The sequence below is a fragment of the Ranitomeya imitator genome, chromosome 1 (assembly GCF_032444005.1).
Source record: "Ranitomeya imitator isolate aRanImi1 chromosome 1, aRanImi1.pri, whole genome shotgun sequence".
Taxonomy (NCBI): Eukaryota; Metazoa; Chordata; class Amphibia; order Anura; family Dendrobatidae; genus Ranitomeya; species Ranitomeya imitator.
In genome coordinates, this window is record NC_091282.1 from 551,635,330 (window position 1) to 551,656,290 (window position 20,961).

Here is a 20,961-nt window from a genome sequence, read left to right on the forward strand (position 1 = left end):
GGGGAGTGTATCTGTAAGCCAGGAGTGGGTGCAAATCTTTCTAGTATAGTTTTCTTTATGTAAGGCCAGATGCACACCACCTTTTTCCATCCAAGTGCGATCCAAAAAAACATTGGATTGCATTCGGACCAATGTTATTCTATGGGGCTGTGCATGTCCGAATCAGTCTGAGGGAAAAAAAATGTCAGCATGCCAGAGTTTGATCCAATATTTAGATCACACTCAGCCATGCAAGTCAATGATTGCATGGAAATCATCGGACTGCAATTGGATGCAGAAGAAAATAAAAATGTTCTCAATCTTCTCATTAGTGTGCTCCGATTCTACCATCCCAGAGAATCGGATCACACTCATATGACACTCTAATCAAACGGTGATCATAGTTTGATCAGAGTATCATTTGCATATTTGGTCCAATTCTCTCAGATGAGAGAATCTATGACTGTCTAACCCAAGCCCAAGTTCTACTCAGACCAAAAAATTACATTTTTGAATGAGGCCTCCAAAGTTTCTATGTTCCCCAACATTATTACAATGTATGAAAAGCATGGACACCCTTGTACACAACTCCCATGGTGGTACATGTCATTGCTTTTTATCCACAGAGTTCACCTATGAAATAACATTATGCTCTTGTCAGAGGGACCTATAATAATACCTTTTTTATGTCCAAGTGCAACAGCAAGATCCATTGGGGTGTATCCAGAGTCTGCCTCCATTGTTAAATCAGCTCCTCGCTCTATAGATATACAAGGTACAATTAATTATTAATTAATTTATCCTTTTTCCAAGTGGCTTTTTTATGCTATTTTACCAAATATAGTAAAACCTCTTCCAGACAACCAGACAAAATTGAATGCAAAGTGGTTGCCTAAGAGGGTGGCATCTCAAAGATGCCAAGTATGGATAAACATGCTAGAAGGGAAAATCTGGTCTGGGAAGGGGGGTGGTCCTTCACTGTTTAATAAAAGTAAAGACTTGCCTAAAAAGCCAGATATTTTTGCATCTTTAGGTCTATTGATATAAGGCACAGCCACGCTCGCTTTTCCCCCAGTGTTTTTTCTTTCCGCTTCCATTTACATATCTACATCTATAATATAGCAAATACGAATGTGTATGTACCTAGTAACACCTCTACACATTTCACATGATTCCCTCTCACGGCATACAATAATGGTGTGCCTCCATTCTGCAAAAACAAAAGCAAGTCATGAATCATTTCTATGAATTATTTTAATGCATTTTCTGCTTACACATTGGACAGTATAATAAATCTCACTTTAACAATGCAGGAAAGAATATCAGTGTAGGAGTGACTGCCCAATACGTTGTTATTTCACAGTGATGATAATGTGCAGCTTTAGAACTGGTCAGTATTATGTCTAAAGGTACCGTCACACTTAGCGACGCTGCAGTGATACCGACAACGATCCGGATCGCTGCAGCGTCGCTGTTTGGTCGCTGGAGAGCTGTCACACAGACCGCTCTCCAGCGACCAACGATGCCGGTAACGAGGGTAAACATCGGGTAACTAAGCGCAGGGCCGCGCTTAGTAACCCGATGTTTACCCTGGTTACCATCCTAAAAGTAAAAAAAACAAACAGTACATACTTACCTACAGCCGTCTGTCCTCCAGCGCTGTGCTCTGCACTCCTCCTGTACTGTCTGTGTGAGCACAGCGGCCGGAAAGCAGAGCGGTGACGTCACCGCTCTGCTTTCCGGCTGACCGACGCTCACAGTCAGTGCAGGAGGAGAACAGAGAACAGCGCTGGAGGACAGACGGCTGTAGGTAAGTATGTACTGTTTGTTTTTTTTACTTTTAGGATGGTAACCAGGGTAAACATCGGGTTACTAAGCGCGGCCCTGCGCTTAGTTACCCGATGTTTACCCTGGTTACCAGTGAAGACATCGCTGAATCGGTGTCACACACGCCGATTCAGCGATGTCTGCGCGGAGTCCAGCGACCAAATAAAGTTCTGGACTTTCTTCCCTGACCAGCGACAGCACAGCAGGGGCCTGATCGCTGCTGCCTGTCACACTGGACGATATCGCTAGCGAGGACGCTGCAACGTCACGGATCGCTAGCGATATCGTCTAGTGTGACGGTACCTTAAAAGGCATAGTACAGATAACACCGGATTTAAAGGGGTTGCCCAGGCTTCTAATATCAGTTAATTCTTTTTAGTATAGGTCATCAATATCAGATCAGAGGGGGTCTGACACCCGGAACCTCCACTGATCAGCTGCTTTCCGTTCTGGTGGCTGGATGCAAACAATGAATGAAGCCAGAACAACACCACAGAGCAAAGTAGGGCACTTCTGACACCTCAGCTCGGCACCCAACCTCCCCTTCACTAATCAAAACTTTTGTCTCTATGAAATGTCAACATTTTTTTAAGTGGCAGTCACACTATTAGGACTGGAGAAATATTTTCATATTTCATCTGTTAGACTATGTAGATAAATGAAATCATATTTTATATAAATCATTATGGAATACATATAGTATGAATCAGTGTTTATGACATTAATAACCACAGAATGTATAAAGAAGCAATACATATTATATTACCATGCAACTATTACATTAAATGACAGCCATTACTGCATGGTGACAACACGTTGTCATACCCAGTCATAAATATTAATATCCACTTTGGTATTCAAGAGTAAAGTCACAATATCAGAATATCCTCCAGTGCTCGCCAGGGACAAGGCACTTTCTCGTTCCTTAGCCAGAATGTGAGGGTCTGCTCCCTGCGGACAGATATTATGAATTAACACATTGCTTTAATATAAATAACAAGTATCCCAAAAAAATCCCCAAAAAACCCAAGGTGGTATTATGATAAATTTGTCTTCATCGCGTGTTCAGGTTATGTTTTTATTTTTTTTTTTGTAATCATACATGTGACATTACGGCACACGCTCATTCCTTTTATTAAAAGAAGTTGGCCAGTTAAAGGATAGGTGATAACTTGCTGGTTGGTGGGAGTCCCATTGCTGGCACCTGCACCAATTAGCAAATCAAGGAACTTTTATCCCCACTACAAGATGGCACAGCAGGTTGGACATCATACAGCGCATCTCAAGCCTGCACAATGCAGCTCCATTTTAATGGGGATAAAAGTTCCCAGACAACCCCATTACAAAAATTCTGCAAAACAAAATTATAAAATATATGTCATAGAAGGTAATGACTTTACAAGGGTCACAGTGTTAGGTCAGCTTCACATTTCCTACTTTCATGGTCCGTGTACAGATCACGATTTCTGTACTGACCTGAATTCAGCAGCCTCCTTTATCTCTAAGACTAAGTTTACACTGTGCGCTTTGGCGGAGTTTTTTTTTCTGCAGCAAAAATGAATGCTTGGCAGGAAAAAAGCTGCGGGTTTGGTGCATTTTTTTCATTCAATTTAATGGGTGAAAAATGCAGAAAAAACACTGAAAGAAGTGACATGGGTCCAAAAAAACATGCAAAGCACAAAATACTGATGACAAAAAAACAATGTGTGTGTATAAGATTTCTGAAATCTCATAGCCTTTGCTGGTACTGTAAAAAGCAGCTGAAAATTAGCATTAAAAATGCAGCAAAAAACGCCCTGTGTGAACTTAGCCTAAGAGTCTGTTGAGTTAATGTCAGGAAACCCATGGCTGGTCTGTAAATTGTAAACTGTGACGTGTGAAGCTGGCCTTAGACTCTGTGGGTGTTTTTTTGAATGCAGAACATAAAACTTAGCCATACATAGTGTCAAATGCTGCTGCAGTGCAGTATAGGACAACCTCCACCAGGGGGTGCTGGTGAGGGAAGAGAGGTTGTACACACAGCGTAGCAACACTGATCAGCAGCACAGGTGCCACAGGTAACGAAAGAGAAGTCAGACAAGCCAAGGTCATACACAGAGGTCAGCGCAGTACACAGGGGCAGTCAGAAGAATAGTCTGGGACAAGCAAGAAATCAGAGCCTACCGGGAACGTGGTAACCAAAACATGAGACTAAGACGAAGTCGGGGTACAAACCAGAGTGGAAGCCAGTCGGGGAGCGTGGGATCAGAAACGGAAATAAGGGGCGAAGTCCAGAGATCAGATTGAGTCATACACGGGTACAGGCAGTCAGAGGCACGAGGATCACTAATACAGATCAGGGGATCAAGCTGGGAAGCAAGACGTATAGCTGACACTGGCCTGCAGGCTGCAGAGAACTGAAATAGCCCAGCCAGCTTCAAAGCGAGGCAGAGGGGATTAACTCCTGCATGACCAGTCCAGAGGCAAGGCAGCTGAAAACAAAGTCAGGAGTGGATCATGACAGTACCCCCCTCTCAATGGGGGGCCACCGGACCCCCAGGCTTCCCTGGATAAAGAGCGTGAAAGGCCCGGACCAGCCGATCTGCATGGACCGAACGCGCCGGCACCCACGACCAGTCCTCAGGACCGTAACCTTTCCAATGGACCAAGTACTGCAGTGAACGGCGGAGCGTACGAGAATCCACCACCCGTTCCACCTCATACTCGGTCTGGCCATCCACCACAACAGGAGGCGGGTGTTAGCGCGATCACAAATTTCACAGGAATACACAAATCCAATTACGTCAGAAGCCAACGAAGGCCACCAAAGCAGCCTACTGATGGCTTTACGCGTGGCCGAGATTCCAGGATGTCCACTAAGAGCCGAGTCATGGAATCCCGAAGCACCTTTAACCGATACTGAACAGGTACAAAGAGCTTATTATCGGGTACGGATGAAGGAGCAAGAGATTGGGCTGTTGTGAATTCTGTGGTCAAGCTCCCTCTTGTGGTCATGAGTGGTACTTCGGCTGGTTCTGTCCATGAGCTTCCTCTGGTGGATGTGAGTGGGGCTGCGGCTTCTGAGTTTCCTTCCTCAGGTGACGAGGTTAAGTCGTTAGGTGCTGCTCTATTTAACTCCACATAGTTCTTTGTTCCTGGCCTCCAGTCAATGTTCCAGTATTGGTCTTGCTCTCTCCAGGATCGTTCTTGTGGCCTGTCTGCCCTGCATAAGCTAAGTTCTGCTTGTGTTACTTTTGTTTGCTATTTTTTCTGTCCTGCTTGCTATATTGGTTTGTTTTGCTTGCTGGAAGCTCTGGGACGCAGAGGGAGCACCTCCGTACCGTTAGTCGGTGCGGAGGGTCTTTTTGCGCCCTCTGCGTGGTTGTTTGTAGGTTTTTGTGCTGACCGCAAAGCTATCTTTCCTATCCTCGGTCTATTCAGTAAGTCGGGCCTCACTTTGCTAAAATCTATTTCATCTCTGTGTTTGTATTTTCATCTTTACTCACAGTCATTATATGTGGGGGGCTGCCTTTTCCTTTGGGGAATTTCTCTGAGGCAAGGTAGGCTTATTTTTCTATCTTAGGGCTAGCTAGTTTCTCAGGCTGTGCCCGAGGCGCCTAGGTCTGGTCAGGAGCGCTCCACGGCTACCTCTAGTGTGGTGTGATAGGATTAGGGATTGCGGTCAGCAGAGTTCCCACGTCTCAGAGCTCGTCCTATGTTATTAGTAACTATCAGGTCATTTTCAGTGCTCTTAACAACCAGGTCCATTGTGGTTCTAAATCACCAGTTCATAACAGTACTGGAGGCCCAAAGTACTAATGCTTCTCAATAGAGGGAAAGGAGAAGTTCTGAGACCATTTTTTTTTCTCTGCACTGTGTTTTGTCTTTCCTTTCCCCTAGACATTTGGGTGGTTCAGGACACAGGTGTAGTGATGGACATTAAAGGTCTGTCTTCTTGTGTGGATCATCTCACTGCAAGAGTACAAAAAATGTAAGACTTTGTGGTTCAGAAATCTATGTTAGAACCTAGAATTCCTATTCCTGATTTATTTTCTGGAGATAGAGCTAAGTTTCTGAATTTCAAAAATAATTGCAAACTGTTTCTGGCTTTGAAACCCCGCTCCTCTGGTGACCCAGTTCAACAAGTTAAGATAATTATTTCTTTATTACGTGGCGACCCTCAAGACTGGGCATTTTCCCTTGCGCCAGGAGATCCTGCATTATGTGATATTGATGCGTTTTTTCGGGCGCTCGGATTGCTTTATGATGAACCTAATTCAGTGGATCAGGCAGAGAAAAATTTGCTGGCTCTGTGTCAGGGTCAGGATGAGGTAGAGATATATTGTCAGAAGTTTAGGAAGTGGTCTGTGCTCACTCAATGGAATGAATGTGCGCTGGCAGCAATTTTCAGAAAGGGTCTCTCTGAAGCCCTTAAGGATGTCATGGTTGGATTTCCTATGCCTGCTGGTCTGAATGAGTCTATGTCTTTGGCCATTCAGATCGATCGACGCTTACGTGAGCGTAAAACTGTGCACCATTTGGCTGTATTATCTGAGCATAAACCTGAACCTATGCAATGTGATAGGACTTTGACCAGAGCTGAACGGCAAGAACACAGACGTCGGAATGGGCTGTTTTTACTGTGGTGATTCCACTCATGCTATCTCCGATTGTCCTAAGCGCACTAAGTGGTTCGCTAGGTCTGCCACAATTGGTACGGTACAGTCGAAATTTCTTTTGTCCGTTACTTTGATCTGCTCTTTGTCATCCTATTCTGTCATGGCATTTGTGGACTCAGGCGCTGCCCTGAATTTGATGGACTTGGAGTTTGCTAGGCGCTGTGGGTTTTTCTTGGAGCCCTTGCAGTATCCTATTCCATTGAGAGGAATTGATGCTATGCCTTTGGCCAAGAATAAGCCCCAGTATTGGACCCAATTGACCATGTGCATGGCTCCTGCGCATCAGGAGGATATTCGCTTTTTGGTGTTGCATAGTCTGCATGATGTGGTCGTTTTGGGGTTGCCATGGCTACAGGTCCATAACCCAGTATTGGATTGGAAATCTATGTCTGTGTCCAGCTGGGGTTGTCAGGGGGTACATGGTGATGTTCCATTTCTGTCTATTTCATCATCCACCCCTTCTGAGGTCCCAGAGTTCTTGTCGGATTACCGGGATGTATTTGATGAGCCCAAGTCCAATGCCCTACCTCCGCATAGGGATTGCGATTGTGCTATCGATTTGATTCCTGGTAGTAAGTTTCCTAAAGGTCGACTGTTTAATTTGTCTGTGCCTGAGCACGCCGCTATGCGGAGTTACGTAAAGGAATCCTTGGAGAAGTGTCATATTCGCCCGTCGTCGTCGCCATTGGGAGCAGGGTTCTTTTTTGTGGCCAAGAAGGATGGTTCGTTGAGACCTTGTATTGATTACCGCCTTCTAAATAAAATCACGGTCAAATTTCAGTACCCCTTGCCGCTGCTGTCTGATTTGTTTGCTCGGATTAAGGGGGCTAGTTGGTTCACCAAGATAGATCTTCGTGGTGCGTATAATCTTGTGCGTATTAAACAGGGCGATGAATGGAAAACAGCATTTAATATGCCCGAGGGCCATTTTGAGTACCTGGTTATGCCATTCGGGCTTTCTAATGCTCCATCAGTGTTTCAGTCCTTTATGCATGACATCTTCCGAGAGTACCTGGATAAATTCCTGATTGTATACTTGGATGATATTTTGGTCTTCTCGGATGATTGGAAGTCTCACGTGAAGCAGGTCAGAATGGTGTTCCAGGTCTTGCATGCAAATTCTTTGTTTGTGAAGGGGTCAAAGTGTCTCTTTGGTGTTCGGAAGGTTTCATTTTTGGGGTTCATTTTTTCCCCTTCTACTATCGAGATGGATCCTGTTAAAGTTCAGGCCATTTATGATTGGACTCAGCTGACATCTCTGAAGAGTCTACAAAAGTTCCTGGGCTTTGCTAATTTTTATCGTCGCTTCATCAATAACTTTTCTAGTATTGCTAAACCGTTGACTGATTTAACCAAGAAGGGTGCTGATGTGGTCAATTGGTCTTCTGCTGCTGTGGAAGCTTTTCAGGAGTTGAAGCGTCGTTTTTCTTCTGCCCCTGTATTGTGCCAGCCAGATGTTTCGCTCCCGTTCCAGGTCGAGGTTGATGCTTCTGAGATTGGAGCAGGGGCTGTTTTGTCGCAAAGAAGTCCTGATGGCTCGGTGATGAAACCGTGTGCCTTCTTTTCCAGGAAGTTTTCGCCTGCTGAGCGTAATTATGATGTTGGCAATCGAGAGTTGCTGGCCATGAAGTGGGCATTCGAGGAGTGGCGTCATTGGCTTGAAGGAGCTAAGCATCGCGTGGTGGTCTTGACTGATCATAAGAACTTGACTTATCTCGAGTCTGCCAAACGGTTGAATCCTAGACAGGCTCGTTGGTCGCTGTTTTTCTCCCGTTTTGACTTTGTGGTTTCGAACCTTCCGGGCTCTAAGAATGTGAAGGCGGATGCCCTGTCTAGGAGTTTTGTGCCCGACTCTCCGGGTTTGCCTGAGCCGGCGGGTATTCTCAAAGAGGGGGTAATTTTGTCTGCCATCTCCCCTGATTTGCGGCGGGTGCTGCAAAAATTTCAGGCTAATAGACCTGACCGTTGCCCAGCGGAGAAACTGTTTGTCCCTGATAAATGGACGAGTAGAGTTATCTCTGAGGTTCATTGTTCGGTGTTGGCTGGTCATCCTGGAATCTTTGGTACCAGAGATTTGGTGGCTAGATCCTTTTGGTGGCCATCTCTGTCGCGGGATGTGCGTTCGTTTGTGCAGTCCTGTGGGACTTGTGCTCAGGCTAAGCCCTGCTGTTCTCGTGCCAGTGGGTTGCTTTTGCCCTTGCCGGTCCCGAAGAGGCCCTGGACACATATCTCTATGGATTTTATTTCGGATCTCCCTGTCTCGCAAAAGATGTCGGTCATTTGGGTGGTTTGTGATCGCTTCTCTAAGATGGTCCATTTGGTACCCTTGTCTAAATTGCCTTCCTCCTCTGATTTGGTGCCATTGTTTTTCCAGCATGTGGTTCGTTTACATGGCATTCCGGAGAACATCGTTTCGGACAGAGGTTCCCAGTTTGTTTCGAGGTTTTGGCGAGCCTTTTGTGCTAGAATGGGCATTGATTTGTCTTTTTCCTCGGCTTTCCATCCTCAGACAAATGGCCAAACTGAACGAACCAATCAGACCTTGGAAACATATCTGAGATGTTTTGTTTCTGCTGATCAGGATGATTGGGTGTCCTTTTTGCCTTTGGCTGAGTTCGCCCTTAATAATCGGGCCAGCTCGGCTACTTTGGTTTCTCCGTTTTTCTGCAATTCTGGTTTTCATCCTCGTTTCTCTTCAGGGCAGGTTGAGTCTTCGGACTGTCCTGGTGTGGATACTGTGGTGGATAGGTTGCAGCAGATTTGGACTCATATAGTGGACAATTTGACATTGTCCCAGGAGAAGGCTCAACGTTTCGCTAACCGCAGGCGCTGTGTGGGTCCCCGACTTCGTGTTGGGGATTTGGTTTGGTTGTCGTCTCATTATATTCCTATGAAAGTTTCCTCTCCTAAGTTTAAGCCTCGTTTTATTGGTCCGTATAGGATTTCTGAGGTTCTTAATCCTGTGTCTTTTCGTTTGACCCTTCCAGCTTCTTTTTCCATCCATAATGTATTCCATAGGTCATTGTTGCAGAGATACGTGGAACCTGTGGTCCCATCCGTTGATCCTCCTGCCCCGGTTTTGGTTGAGGAGGAGTTGGAGTATATAGTGGAGAAGATTTTGGATTCTCGTATTTCGAGACGGAAACTCCAGTACCTGGTTAAGTGGAAGGGTTATGGTCAGGAAGATAATTCCTGGGTCTTTGCCTCTGATGTTCATGCTGCCGATCTGGTTCGTGCCTTTCATTTGGCTCATCCTGGTCGGCCTGGGGGCTCTGGTGAGGGTTCGGTGACCCCTCCTCAAGGGGGGGGTACTGTTGTGAATTCTGTGGTCAAGCTCCCTCTTGTGGTCATGAGTGGTACTTCGGCTGGTTCTGTCCATGAGCTTCCTCTGGTGGATGTGAGTGGGGCTGCGGCTTCTGAGTTTCCTTCCTCAGGTGACGAGGTTAAGTCGTTAGGTGCTGCTCTATTTAACTCCATCTAGTTCTTTGTTCCTGGCCTCCAGTCAATGTTCCAGTATTGGTCTTGCTCTCTCCTGGATCGTTCTTGTGGCCTGTCTGCCCTGCATAAGCTAAGTTCTGCTTGTGTTACTTTTGTTTGCTATTTTTTCTGTCCTGCTTGCTATATTGGTTTGTTTTGCTTGCTGGAAGCTCTGGGATGCAGAGGGAGCACCTCCGTAACGTTAGTCGGTGCGGAGGGTCTTTTTGCGCCCTCTGCGTGGTTGTTTGTAGGTTTTTGTGCTGACCGCAAAGCTATCTTTCCTATCCTCGGTCTATTCAGTAAGTCGGGCCTCACTTTGCTAAAATCTATTTCATCTCTGTGTTTGTATTTTCATCTTTACTCACAGTCATTATATGTGGGGGGCTGCCTTTTCCTTTGGGGAATTTCTCTGAGGCAAGGTAGGCTTATTTTTCTATCTTAGGGCTAGCTAGTTTCTCAGGCTGTGCCCGAGGCGCCTAGGTCTGGTCAGGAGCGCTCCACGGCTACCTCTAGTGTGGTGTGATAGGATTAGGGATTGCGGTCAGCAGAGTTCCCACGTCTCAGAGCTCGTCCTATGTTATTAGTAACTATCAGGTCATTTTCAGTGTTCTTAACCACCAGGTCCATTATGGTTCTAAATCACCAGTTCATAACATTGGGCCTCACGAATCTCTCGCTCCAGTGCCGAGGACACCGCACTCCACGCTGAAGAATGGAGGAAGGGACGGCCCCCCCAAAGAAGCCTACGTAAAACGCGCGTAGGGGCTGGCTTTCCACTTCCACACTACGACCATTATAGGTGAGGTTCAGTCCTATATACACATTTATTACTATGCGTTTTAGTGGGACATTGAGTGCTTGCTACTACATGGACAATATACTCTATTGAACCTGAGACCTTGGGTCGGACTATACAGTATATTATTAGTGTGGATTTGTGGATGTGTTACCTGTATCCTTCGCTTGTGTAATGACCTTTAAATGACTATGTGTTTTTTACAATATTCTATATGGTGACTTTAATAGATTTTGATATTAAATATATGTTAACAATTTTTATATACTAAAAAAGACAGTTTTTCTGACTCCATTTTCTAATTATATATATGTTGTTGGGAGTTTTCTGTTATGGTTTAAATTGAGTAAGTGTTGCTCTAATCTATTTAATTATTGGTTTAACCCCTTCATGACCTTGGGATTTTTTGTTTTTCCGTGTTCGTTTTTCACTCCCCTCCTTCCCAGAGCCATAACTTTTTTTATTTTTCCGTCAATATGGTCATGTGAGGGCTTATTTTTTGCGGGACGAGTTGTAGTTTTGAACGACATCATTGGTTTTAGCATGTCGTGTACTAGAAAACGGGAAAAAAATTCCAAGTGCGGTGAAATTGCAAAAAAAGTGCAGTCCCACACTTGTTTTTTGTTTGGCTTTTTTGCTAGGTTCACTAAATGCTAAAACTGACTTGACATTATGATTCTCCAGGTCAGTACGAGTTCGTAGACACCAAACATGACTAGGTTATTTTTTATCTAAGTGGTGAATAAAAATTCCAAACTTTGCTAAAAAAAAAAAAAAAAAATGCGCCATTTTCCGATACTCGTAGCGTCTCCATTTTTCATGATCTGGGGTCGGTTGAGGGCTTATTTTTTGCGTGCCGAGATGACGTTTTTAATGATAGCATTTTGGTGAAGATATGTTCTTTTGATCGCCCGTTATTGCATTTTAATGCAATGTCGCGGCGACCAAAAAAAGTAATTCTGGCGTTTCGAATTTTTTTCCCGCTATGCTGTTTAGCGATCAAGTTAATGCTTTTTTTTTAATTGATAGAGCGGGCGATTCTGAGCGTGGCGATACCAAATATGTGTAGATTTGATATTTTTTTTATTGATTTATTTTGATTGGGGCGAAAGGGGGGTGATTTAAACTTTTATATTTTTTTAATTTTTTTAACATTTTTTTTCAACTTTTTTTTTTTACTTCTGCCATGCTTCAATAGCCTCCATGGGAGGCTAGAAGCAGGCACAACGCGATCGCCTCTGCTACATAGCAGCGATCTGCTGATCGCTGCTATGTAGCAGAAATGCAGGTGTGCTGTGAGCGCCGACCACAGGGTGGCGCTCACAGCCACCGGCGATCAGTAACCATAGAGGTCTCAGGGACCTCTATGGTTACAATGGAGACGCATCGCCGACCCCCGATCATGTGACGGGGGTCGGCAATGATGTTGTCGGAAGCGGTAGTTAAATGCCGCTGTCTGCGTTTGACAGCGGCATTTAACTAATTAATAGGTGCGGGCAGATCGCGATTCTGCCCGCGCCTATTACGGGCACATGTCAGCTGTTCAAAACAGCTGACATGTCCCGGCTTTGGTGCGGGCTCAACGCGGAGCCCTGCATCAAAGCAGGGGATCTGACCTCGGACGTACCATCACGTCCGAGGTCAGAAAGGGGTTAATAATGGATAGGTGTCTTATTGACGCCTCTCCATTATTAATCTGGCTTAATGTCACCTTACAATAGCAAGGTGACATTAACCCTTTAACCCCTTTACCCCCAAGGGTGGTTTGCACGTTATGGACCGGGCCAATTTTTACAATTCTGACAATACAGTCCAGAAAGCAAAGAAATGAGCGGCACTGCCCCCACCACTCGGGTCCTTACTGGACCAACTGCAGGTGGTAACGAAATAAGTTGCTAGATGTCACTCTCCAAAACCGTGATAACATGGGACTTCGGGTGCTCTTCAGAAGTGACTCTATTGTCCACAAATTCTTGAAAACTCGGCCTGTATCAAAGTCCATTTTGTCTCTTATATATTTATCTCTTTTCCTCTGCTTAAAGGGAACCTGTCACCTGAATTTGGCGGGACTGGTTTTGGGTCATATGGGCGGAGTTTTCGGGTGTTTGATTCACCCTTTCCTTACCCGCTGGCTGCATGCTGGCTGCAATATTGGATTGAAGTTCATTCTCTATCCTCCATAGTACACGTCTGCACAAGGCAAGATTGCCTTGCACAGGTGTGTACTATGGAGGACAGAGAATGAACTTCAATCCAATATTGCAGCCAGCATGCAGCCAGCGGGTAAGGAAAGGGTGAATCAAACACCCGAAAACTCCGCCCATATGACCCAAAACCAGTCCCGCCAAATTCAGGTGACAGAGTCCCTTTAATATTTGCCTGAATGGGTACAAGTTTACTATCCAATTTCTTATGGAAGACGTCCCACTGGCTCTCATTGAGTCTAGATTTCAGCTCTTCTTGTGTTTTATTCAATTCGGCATTCACTGCCTCATAATTCTGTAAATTAGTTTTCAAAACCAATGCCAATAATTCTTGTGAGCATTTCAACATAACACTTTCCCACTCCTTCCGGAAAGCGATATTGTCATTATGCTGCGAAATTTGCTTCCAGACTCTTAGTCCACGTGGGACTCTTCCATTCTCACAGTATGATCTCAACGATTTATTCGTCCAGAAAAGTTTGACTTCCCTTTCTGCCAAACTCGTCATCTTAAATTCTAAGGCTTTAGTGCTTAACGCGTGTATCTCATCCCCCTGCTCACATTCTTTAAAATAATTTTCTACGTCCACCCTGCCAGCTTGTAATCCCAATCTGGGTTGAACGGTTGAGAGATCCATCTGTCCCATGAGTTGTAATCAACCACTTAGCACACTTTAGAAGTAATCTCAGATGTTTATCTTAGTGTTTTTAAATGTGCTTTTTATATTTGGTGTATTTCGTGATTTGTGGGAGGGTTTTGGTAGTGGGAGGGGTCAGGGCCGGTACACTATTTCCGCTGTCTAACCTGAGCACAGATTGACCCGTAGAAGCGCAGGCACAGCGCGAAACGGCCGTCGTCCCCCTCTGCTCACACGAGCTTCGGCTCCCTCTCCCCCGGCCATGAATTTTATCTGGAGTTGGTGTCAATAAAGGAATCTTTTGGAAGACTGGTGAGTGCCTTCGTTTTTCTCTTTTCAAGGATTTTTACAATTCTGACCACTGTCCCTTTATGAGGTTATAACTCTGGAACGCTTCAACGGATCCCAGTGATTCTGACACTGTTTTCTCGAGACATATTGTACTTCATGATAGTGGTAAAATTTCTTTGATATTACCTGCGTTTATTTGTGAAAAAAACGGAAATTTGGCGAAAATTTTGAAAATTTTCCAACTTTGAATTTTTATGCAATTAAATCACAGAGATATGTCACACAAAATACTTAATACGTAACATTTCCCACATGTCTACTTTACATCAGCACAATTTTGGAACCAACATTTTTTTTTGTTAGGGAGCTATAAGGGTTAAAAGTTGACCAGCAATTTCTCATTTTTACAACACCATTTTGTTTTAGAAGTCATTTTGAGGGGTCTATATGATAGAAAATACCCAAGTGTGACACCATTCTAAAAACTGCACCTCTCAAGGTGCTCAAAACCACGATCAAGAAGTTTATTAACCCTTCAGGTGTTTCACAAGAATTTTTGGAATGTTTAAATAAAATGAACATTTAACTTTTTTTCACAAAAAATTTACTTCAGCTCCAATTTGTTTTATTTTACCAAGGGTAACAGGAGAAAATGGACCCCAAACGTTGTTGTACAATTTGTCCTGAGTACGCCGATACCCCACATGTTGGGGTAAACCACTGTATGGGCGCATGACAGAGCTCGGAAGCGAAGGAGCGCCATTTGACTTTTCAATGCCAAATTGACTGGAATTGAGATGGGACGCCATGTTGCGTTTGGAGAGCCACTGATGTGCCTAAACATTGAAACCCCCCACAAGTGACACCATTTTGGAAAGTAGACCCCCTAAGGAACTTATCTAGAGGTGTGGTGAGCACTCTGACCCATCAAGTGCTTCACAGAAGTTTATAATGCAGAACCGTAAAAATAAAAAATCATTTTTTTTTTCAAAAAAATTATCTTTTCGCCCCCAATTTTTTATCTTCCCAAGGGTAAGAGAAGAAATTGGCCGCAAAAGTTGTTGTACAATTTGTCCTGAGTACGCTGATACCCCATATGTGGGGGTAAACCACTGTTTGGGCGCATGGGAGAGCTCGGAAGGGAAGGAGCGCCGTTTGACTCTTCAATGCAAAATTGACAGGAATTGAGATGGGACGCCATGTTGCGTTTGGAGAGCCACTGATGTGCCTAAACATTGAAACCCCCCACAAGTGACACCATTTTGGAAAGTAGACCCCCTAAGGAACTTAACTAGATGTGTGGTGAGCACTTTGACCCACCAAGGGCTTCACAGAAGTTTATAATGCAGAGCCGTAAAAATAAAACAAAAATTTTTTCCCACAAAAATTATTTTTTAGCCCCTAGTTTTGTATTTTCCCAAGGGTAACAGGAGAAATTGGACCCCGAACGTTGTTGTCCAATTTCACCTGAGTGCGCCGATACCCCATATGTGGGGGGGAACCACGTTTGGGCACATGGGAGGGCTCGGAAGGGAAGGAGCGCCATTTGGAATGCAGACTTAGATGGATTGGTCTGCAGGCGTCACATTGCGTTTGCAGAGCCCCATATGTACCTAGACAGTAGAAACCCCCCACAAGTGACCCCATATTGGAAACTAGACTCCCCATGGAACTTATCTAGATGTGTTGTGAGACACCAAATACCCTGTTTTTTTACATCTTTTACTAGCACTTGCGGATTACTGCGATTTTTTTTCAAACTGAGTGTTTTTGGTTTTACTATTCTCTTTTGTGTCTACAGGTTTCTTGGTGGTGTGTGAACATGTTCCTACAGACTTGTTCACTGTGCAAGTAGCCCATGTGTTCCTGTTTCCATAATTGTTCTCTTGTGTCTACAAGACTGGGGAGTTATCCACCACTCCTCTTGGGCTATCTGCACAAAAGCTGTTCTACTCTGTATGTACACATGGATTTTTCCTCTCTGAACCCTGTTCACACAGGTAATATACAGATGATCAGGTTTTTAAATACATCAGATAGGGATTGCATACATTAGTTAGGACTGCTCTGATATGGGTATACCGTGAAGTTTGGTAGAGCAGCTTAGTATACATTTTTTGCAAAAAACGTATGAACCAAATACCCTGTTTTTTACATCTTTTACTAGCACTTGCGGATTACTGCGATTTTTTTTCAAACTGAGTGTTTTTGGTTTTACTATTCTCTTTTGTGTCTTCAGGTTTCTTGGTGGTGTGTGAACATGTTCCTACAGACTTGTTCACTGTGCAAGTAGCCCATGTGTTCCTGTTTCCATAATTGTTCTCTTATCTAGATGTGTTGTGAGAACTTTGAACCCCCAAGTGTTTCACTACAGTTTATAACGCAGAGCCATGAAAATAAAAAATAAAACATTTCCCCCAAAAATTATTTTTTAGCCCCTAGTTTTGTATTTTCCCAAGGGTAACAGGAGAAATTGGACCCCTAACGTTGTTGTTCAATTTGTCCTGAGTACGATGATACCACATATGTTGGGGTAAACCCCTGTTTGGTCACACGGGAGAGCTCGGAAGGGAAGGAGCTCTGTTTTACTTTTTCAACGCAGAATTGGCTGGAATTGCGATCGGACGCCATGTCGCGTTTGGAGAGCCCCTGATGTGCCTAAACAGTGGAAACCCGCCAATTATAACGGAAACCCTAATCCAAACACACCCCTAACCCTAATTCCAACGGTAACCCTAACCACACCTCTAACCTAGACACACCCCTAACCCTAATCCCAACCCTATTCCCAACCGTAAATGTAATCCAAACCCTAACCCTAACTTTAGCCCCAACCCTAACTGTAGCCTTAACCCTAGCCCTAACCTTAGCCTTAACCCTAGCCCCAACCCTAGCCCTAACCCTAATGGGAGAATGGAAATAAATACATTTTTTAAATTTTTTAATTTTTCCCTAACTAAGGGGGTGATGAAGTGGGGTTTGATTTACTTTTATAGCGGGTTATTTAGCGGATTTTTATGATTGGCAGCCGTCACACACTGAAAGACGCTTTTTATTGCAAAAAATATTTTTTGCGTTACCACATTTTGAGAGCTATAATTTTTCCATATTTTGGTCCACAGAGTCATGTGAGGTCTTGTTTTTTGCGGGACGAGTTGTCGTTTTTATTGGTAACATGTTCGGGCACGTGACATTTTTTGATCGCTTTTTATTCCGATTTTTGTGAGGCAGAATGACCAAAAGCCAGCTATTCATGAATTTCTATTGGGGGAGGCGTTTATACTGTTCCGCGTTTGGTAAAATGGATAAAGCAGTTTTATTCTTAGGGTCAGTACGATTACAGCGATACCTCATTTATATCATTGTTTTATGTTTTGGCGCTTTAATACGATAAAAACTATTATATAGAAAAAATTATTATTTTTGCATCGCTTTATTCTGAGGACTATAACTTTTTTAATTTTTTGCTGATGATGCTGTATGGCGGCTCGTTTTTTGCGGGACAAGATGACGCTTTCAGCGGTACCATGGTTATTTATATATGTCTTTTTGATCGCGTGTTATTCCACTTTTTGTTCGGCGGTATGATAATAAAACGTTGTTTTTTGCCTCGTTTTTTTTTTTTTTTTTTTTCCTTACGGTGTTTACTGAAGGGGTTAACTAGTGATATAGTTTTATAGGTGGAGTCGTTACGGACGCGGCGATACTAAATATGTGTACTTTTATTGTTTGTTTTTTTATTTAGATAAAGAAATGAATTTATGGGAATAATATTTTTTTTTTCATTATTTAGGAATTTTTTATTTTATTTTACACGTGTGGAAATTTTTTTTAAACTTTTTTACTTTGTCCCAGGGGGGGCATCACAGATCGGTGATCTGACAGTTTGCACAGCACTCTGTCAGATCACCGATCTGACTTGCAGCACTGCAGGCTTCACATTGCCTGCTCTAAGCAGGCTCTGTGAAGCCACCTCCCTCCCTGCAGGACCCGGATGCCGCGGCCATCTTGGATCCGGGCCTGGAGCAGGGAGGGAGGTGAGGAGACCCTCGCAGCAACGCGATCACATCGCGTTGCTGCGGGGGGCTCAGGGAAGCCCGCAGGGAGCCCCCTTCCTGCACGATGCTTCCCTGTACCGCCGGCACACCGCGATCATGTTTGATCGCGGTGTGCCGGGGGTTAAATGTGCCGGGAGCGGTCCGTGACCGTTCCTAGCACATAGTGCCGGATGTCAGCTGCGATAGGCAGCTGACACCCAGCCGCGATCGGCCGCGCTCCCCCCGTGAATGTGGCTGATCGCGCTGGAGGTACTATTCCGTCCTTGGGAAGTAGGGCCCCTACCACATGGACGGAATAGTACGTCCATTGGCAGAAAGGGGTTAATACCCCATATCCCACTGCTACTCTGGAGTGGGAAGAGAGAGGCTAAGTGCCAGAACAGGCGCATCTTACAGATGTGCCTTTTCTGGGGTGGCTGGGGGCAGATATTTTTAGCCGGGGGGGGGCAATATCCATGGACCCTCTCTAGGCTAATAATATCTGCCCTCAGTCACTGGCTTTCCCACTCTGGCAGAGAAAATTGCGCGGGAGCCCACGCCAATTTTTTCCGTGATTTAACCCTTTATTTTAACAGCTAGAGACACCAAATTTTACACACAGACACTTCTTACATTAGTAGTGAGGAATATGTAATAAAATAAGGGATATGAAATGGTTTACTGTATGTAAACCATGTCTCATATCCTGTCGGGTTTGTGAAGGAGATAGCAAAAGCCGGCAATTGAATTATCGGCTTTTCTGCTATCTAGCGCTGCATTAAATATAAATATATATATATAGGTGTCTCACTGACATATATATATATACACACACATATATATATATATATATATATATATATATATATATACACATACATACATATATATATATATATATATATACACATACATATATATATACATATATATATATATACACACATGTATATATATATATACCTATTCAATGTGTAGACATTTATTTTATCTATTCTATTCTAACCTGTCAGTGTGATTTTACTGTACACCGCGCTGAATTACCGGCTTTTCAAAGGACACCGATGCGTAAAAATTGGACAGAACTCGCATGGTGCGACTTTTTTTCTCGCACCCATTGACTTACATTGGCGAATCTCGTCCGAGAATTGCAGCATTACGCAGCATGCTGTGATTTTTTTCTCAGTCCGATTTCAGCTGAGAAAAAAAATCGCAGATGAGATGTCACCCATTGAATAACATTGGTCCGAGTGCAATCCGATTTTTTATCAGATTGCACTCGTTCGTTTTTCTCGCAAGTGGAAAAGAGCCCTTAGTCTTACACGCAGACAATGGGGCAGCTGGCACTGGATTGAGAAGGTATTCTTAACCCCTTTATCCCCAAGGGTGGTTTGCACGTTAACCCCTTCATGACCCAGCCTATTTTGACCTTAATGACCTGGCCAGTTTTTGCAATTCTGACCAGTATTCATTTTTGAGGTAATAACTCAGGAACGCTTCAACGGATCCCAGCGGTTCTGAGATTGTTTTTTCGTGACATATTGGGGTTCATGTTAGTGGTAAATTTAAGTCGATAATTTTTGCATTTATTTGTGAAAAAAATAGAAATTTGGCTAAAATTTGGAAAATTTCGCAATTTTCAAATTTTGAATTTTTATTCTGTAGAACGAGAGAGTTATGTGACACAAAATAGTTAATAAATAACATTACCCACATGGCTACTTTACATCAGCTAGGAAGTTATAAGGGTTAAAATTTGACCAGCGATTTCTCATTTTTATAACAAAATTTACAAAACCATTTTTTTTTAGGGACCACCTCACATTTGAAGTCAGTTTGAGGGGTCTATATGGCTGAAAATACCCAAAAGTGACACCATTCTAAAACCTGCACCCTTCAAGGTGCTCAAAACCACATTCAAGAAGTTTATTAACCATTCAGGTGCTTCACAGCAGCAAAAGCAACATGGAAAGAAAAAATGAACATTTAACTTTTTAGTCACAAAAATGATCTTTTAGCAACAATTTTTTTATTTTCCCAAGGGTAAAAGGAGAAACTGGACCCCGAAAGTTATTGTACAATTTGTCCTGAGTATACCGATACCCCATATGTGGGGGGGGGGGGACCACTGTTTGGGCACACGACAGGGCTCGGAAGGGAAGGAGCGCTATTTGACTTTTTCAATGAAAAATTGGCTCCAATCTTTAGCGGACACCATGCCGCGTTTGGAGAGCCCCTGTGTACCTAAAGATTGGAGTTCCCCCACAAGTGACCCCATTTTGGAAACTAGACCCCCCAAGGAGCTTATCTAGATGCATAGTGAGCACTTTGAACCCCCAGGTGCTTCACAAATTGATCCGTAAAAATGTAAAAAGTACTTTTTTTTCACAAAAAAATTCTTTTAGCTTCAATTTTTTCATTTTAACCTGGCCAACAGGATAAAATGGATCCTAAAATTTATTGGGCAATTTCTCCCGAGTACACCGATACCTCACATGTGGGGGTAAACAACTGTTTGGGCGCACGGCAGGGCTCGGAAGGGTAAGAGCGCCATTTGACTTTTTGAATGAAAAATTAGCTCCAATCGTCAGAGGACACCATGTCGCGTTTGCAGAGGCCCTGATGTGCCTAAACAGTAGAAACCCCCCACAAGTGACCCCATTTTGGAAACTAGACCCACCAAGGAACTTATCTAGATGTGTGGCGAGCACTTTGAACCCCCAAGTGCTTCACAGAAGTTTATAACGCAGAGCCGTGAAAATAAAAAATCATTTTTCTTTCCTCAAAAATTATTTTTTAGCAAGCAATTTTTTTATTTTCACAAGAGTAACAGGAGAAATTGGACCCCAAAAGTTGTTGTCCAGCTTGTCCTGAGTACGCTGATACCCCATATGTGGGAATGAACCACTGTTTGGGCGTTTTGAGAGCCCCTGATGTGCCTATTGACATTGAAACCCTCACAAGTGACACCATTTTCTAAAGTAGACCCCCCTAAGGAACTTATCTAGATATGTTGTGAGAGCTTTGAACCCCCAAGTGTTTCACTACAGTTTAT

The 20,961-nt window shown here is 43.7% G+C and overlaps 1 protein-coding gene across 1 annotated transcript in view; it reads right to left on the reverse strand.

The window, feature by feature from the left end:
- The window catches only part of RFXANK (regulatory factor X associated ankyrin containing protein), a 63,665-nt gene that overhangs the window by 12,933 nt on the left and 29,771 nt on the right, over nt 1–20,961 (reverse strand). Inside the window, exons 6-8 of the mRNA XM_069767706.1 lie at nt 2,632–2,757; nt 1,123–1,189; nt 659–739 (exon numbers count right to left, since the gene is read on the reverse strand). Of these exons, the coding sequence (XP_069623807.1) occupies nt 659–739; nt 1,123–1,189; nt 2,632–2,757 (274 nt within the window). The remainder of the gene's footprint in view (nt 1–658; nt 740–1,122; nt 1,190–2,631; nt 2,758–20,961) is intronic.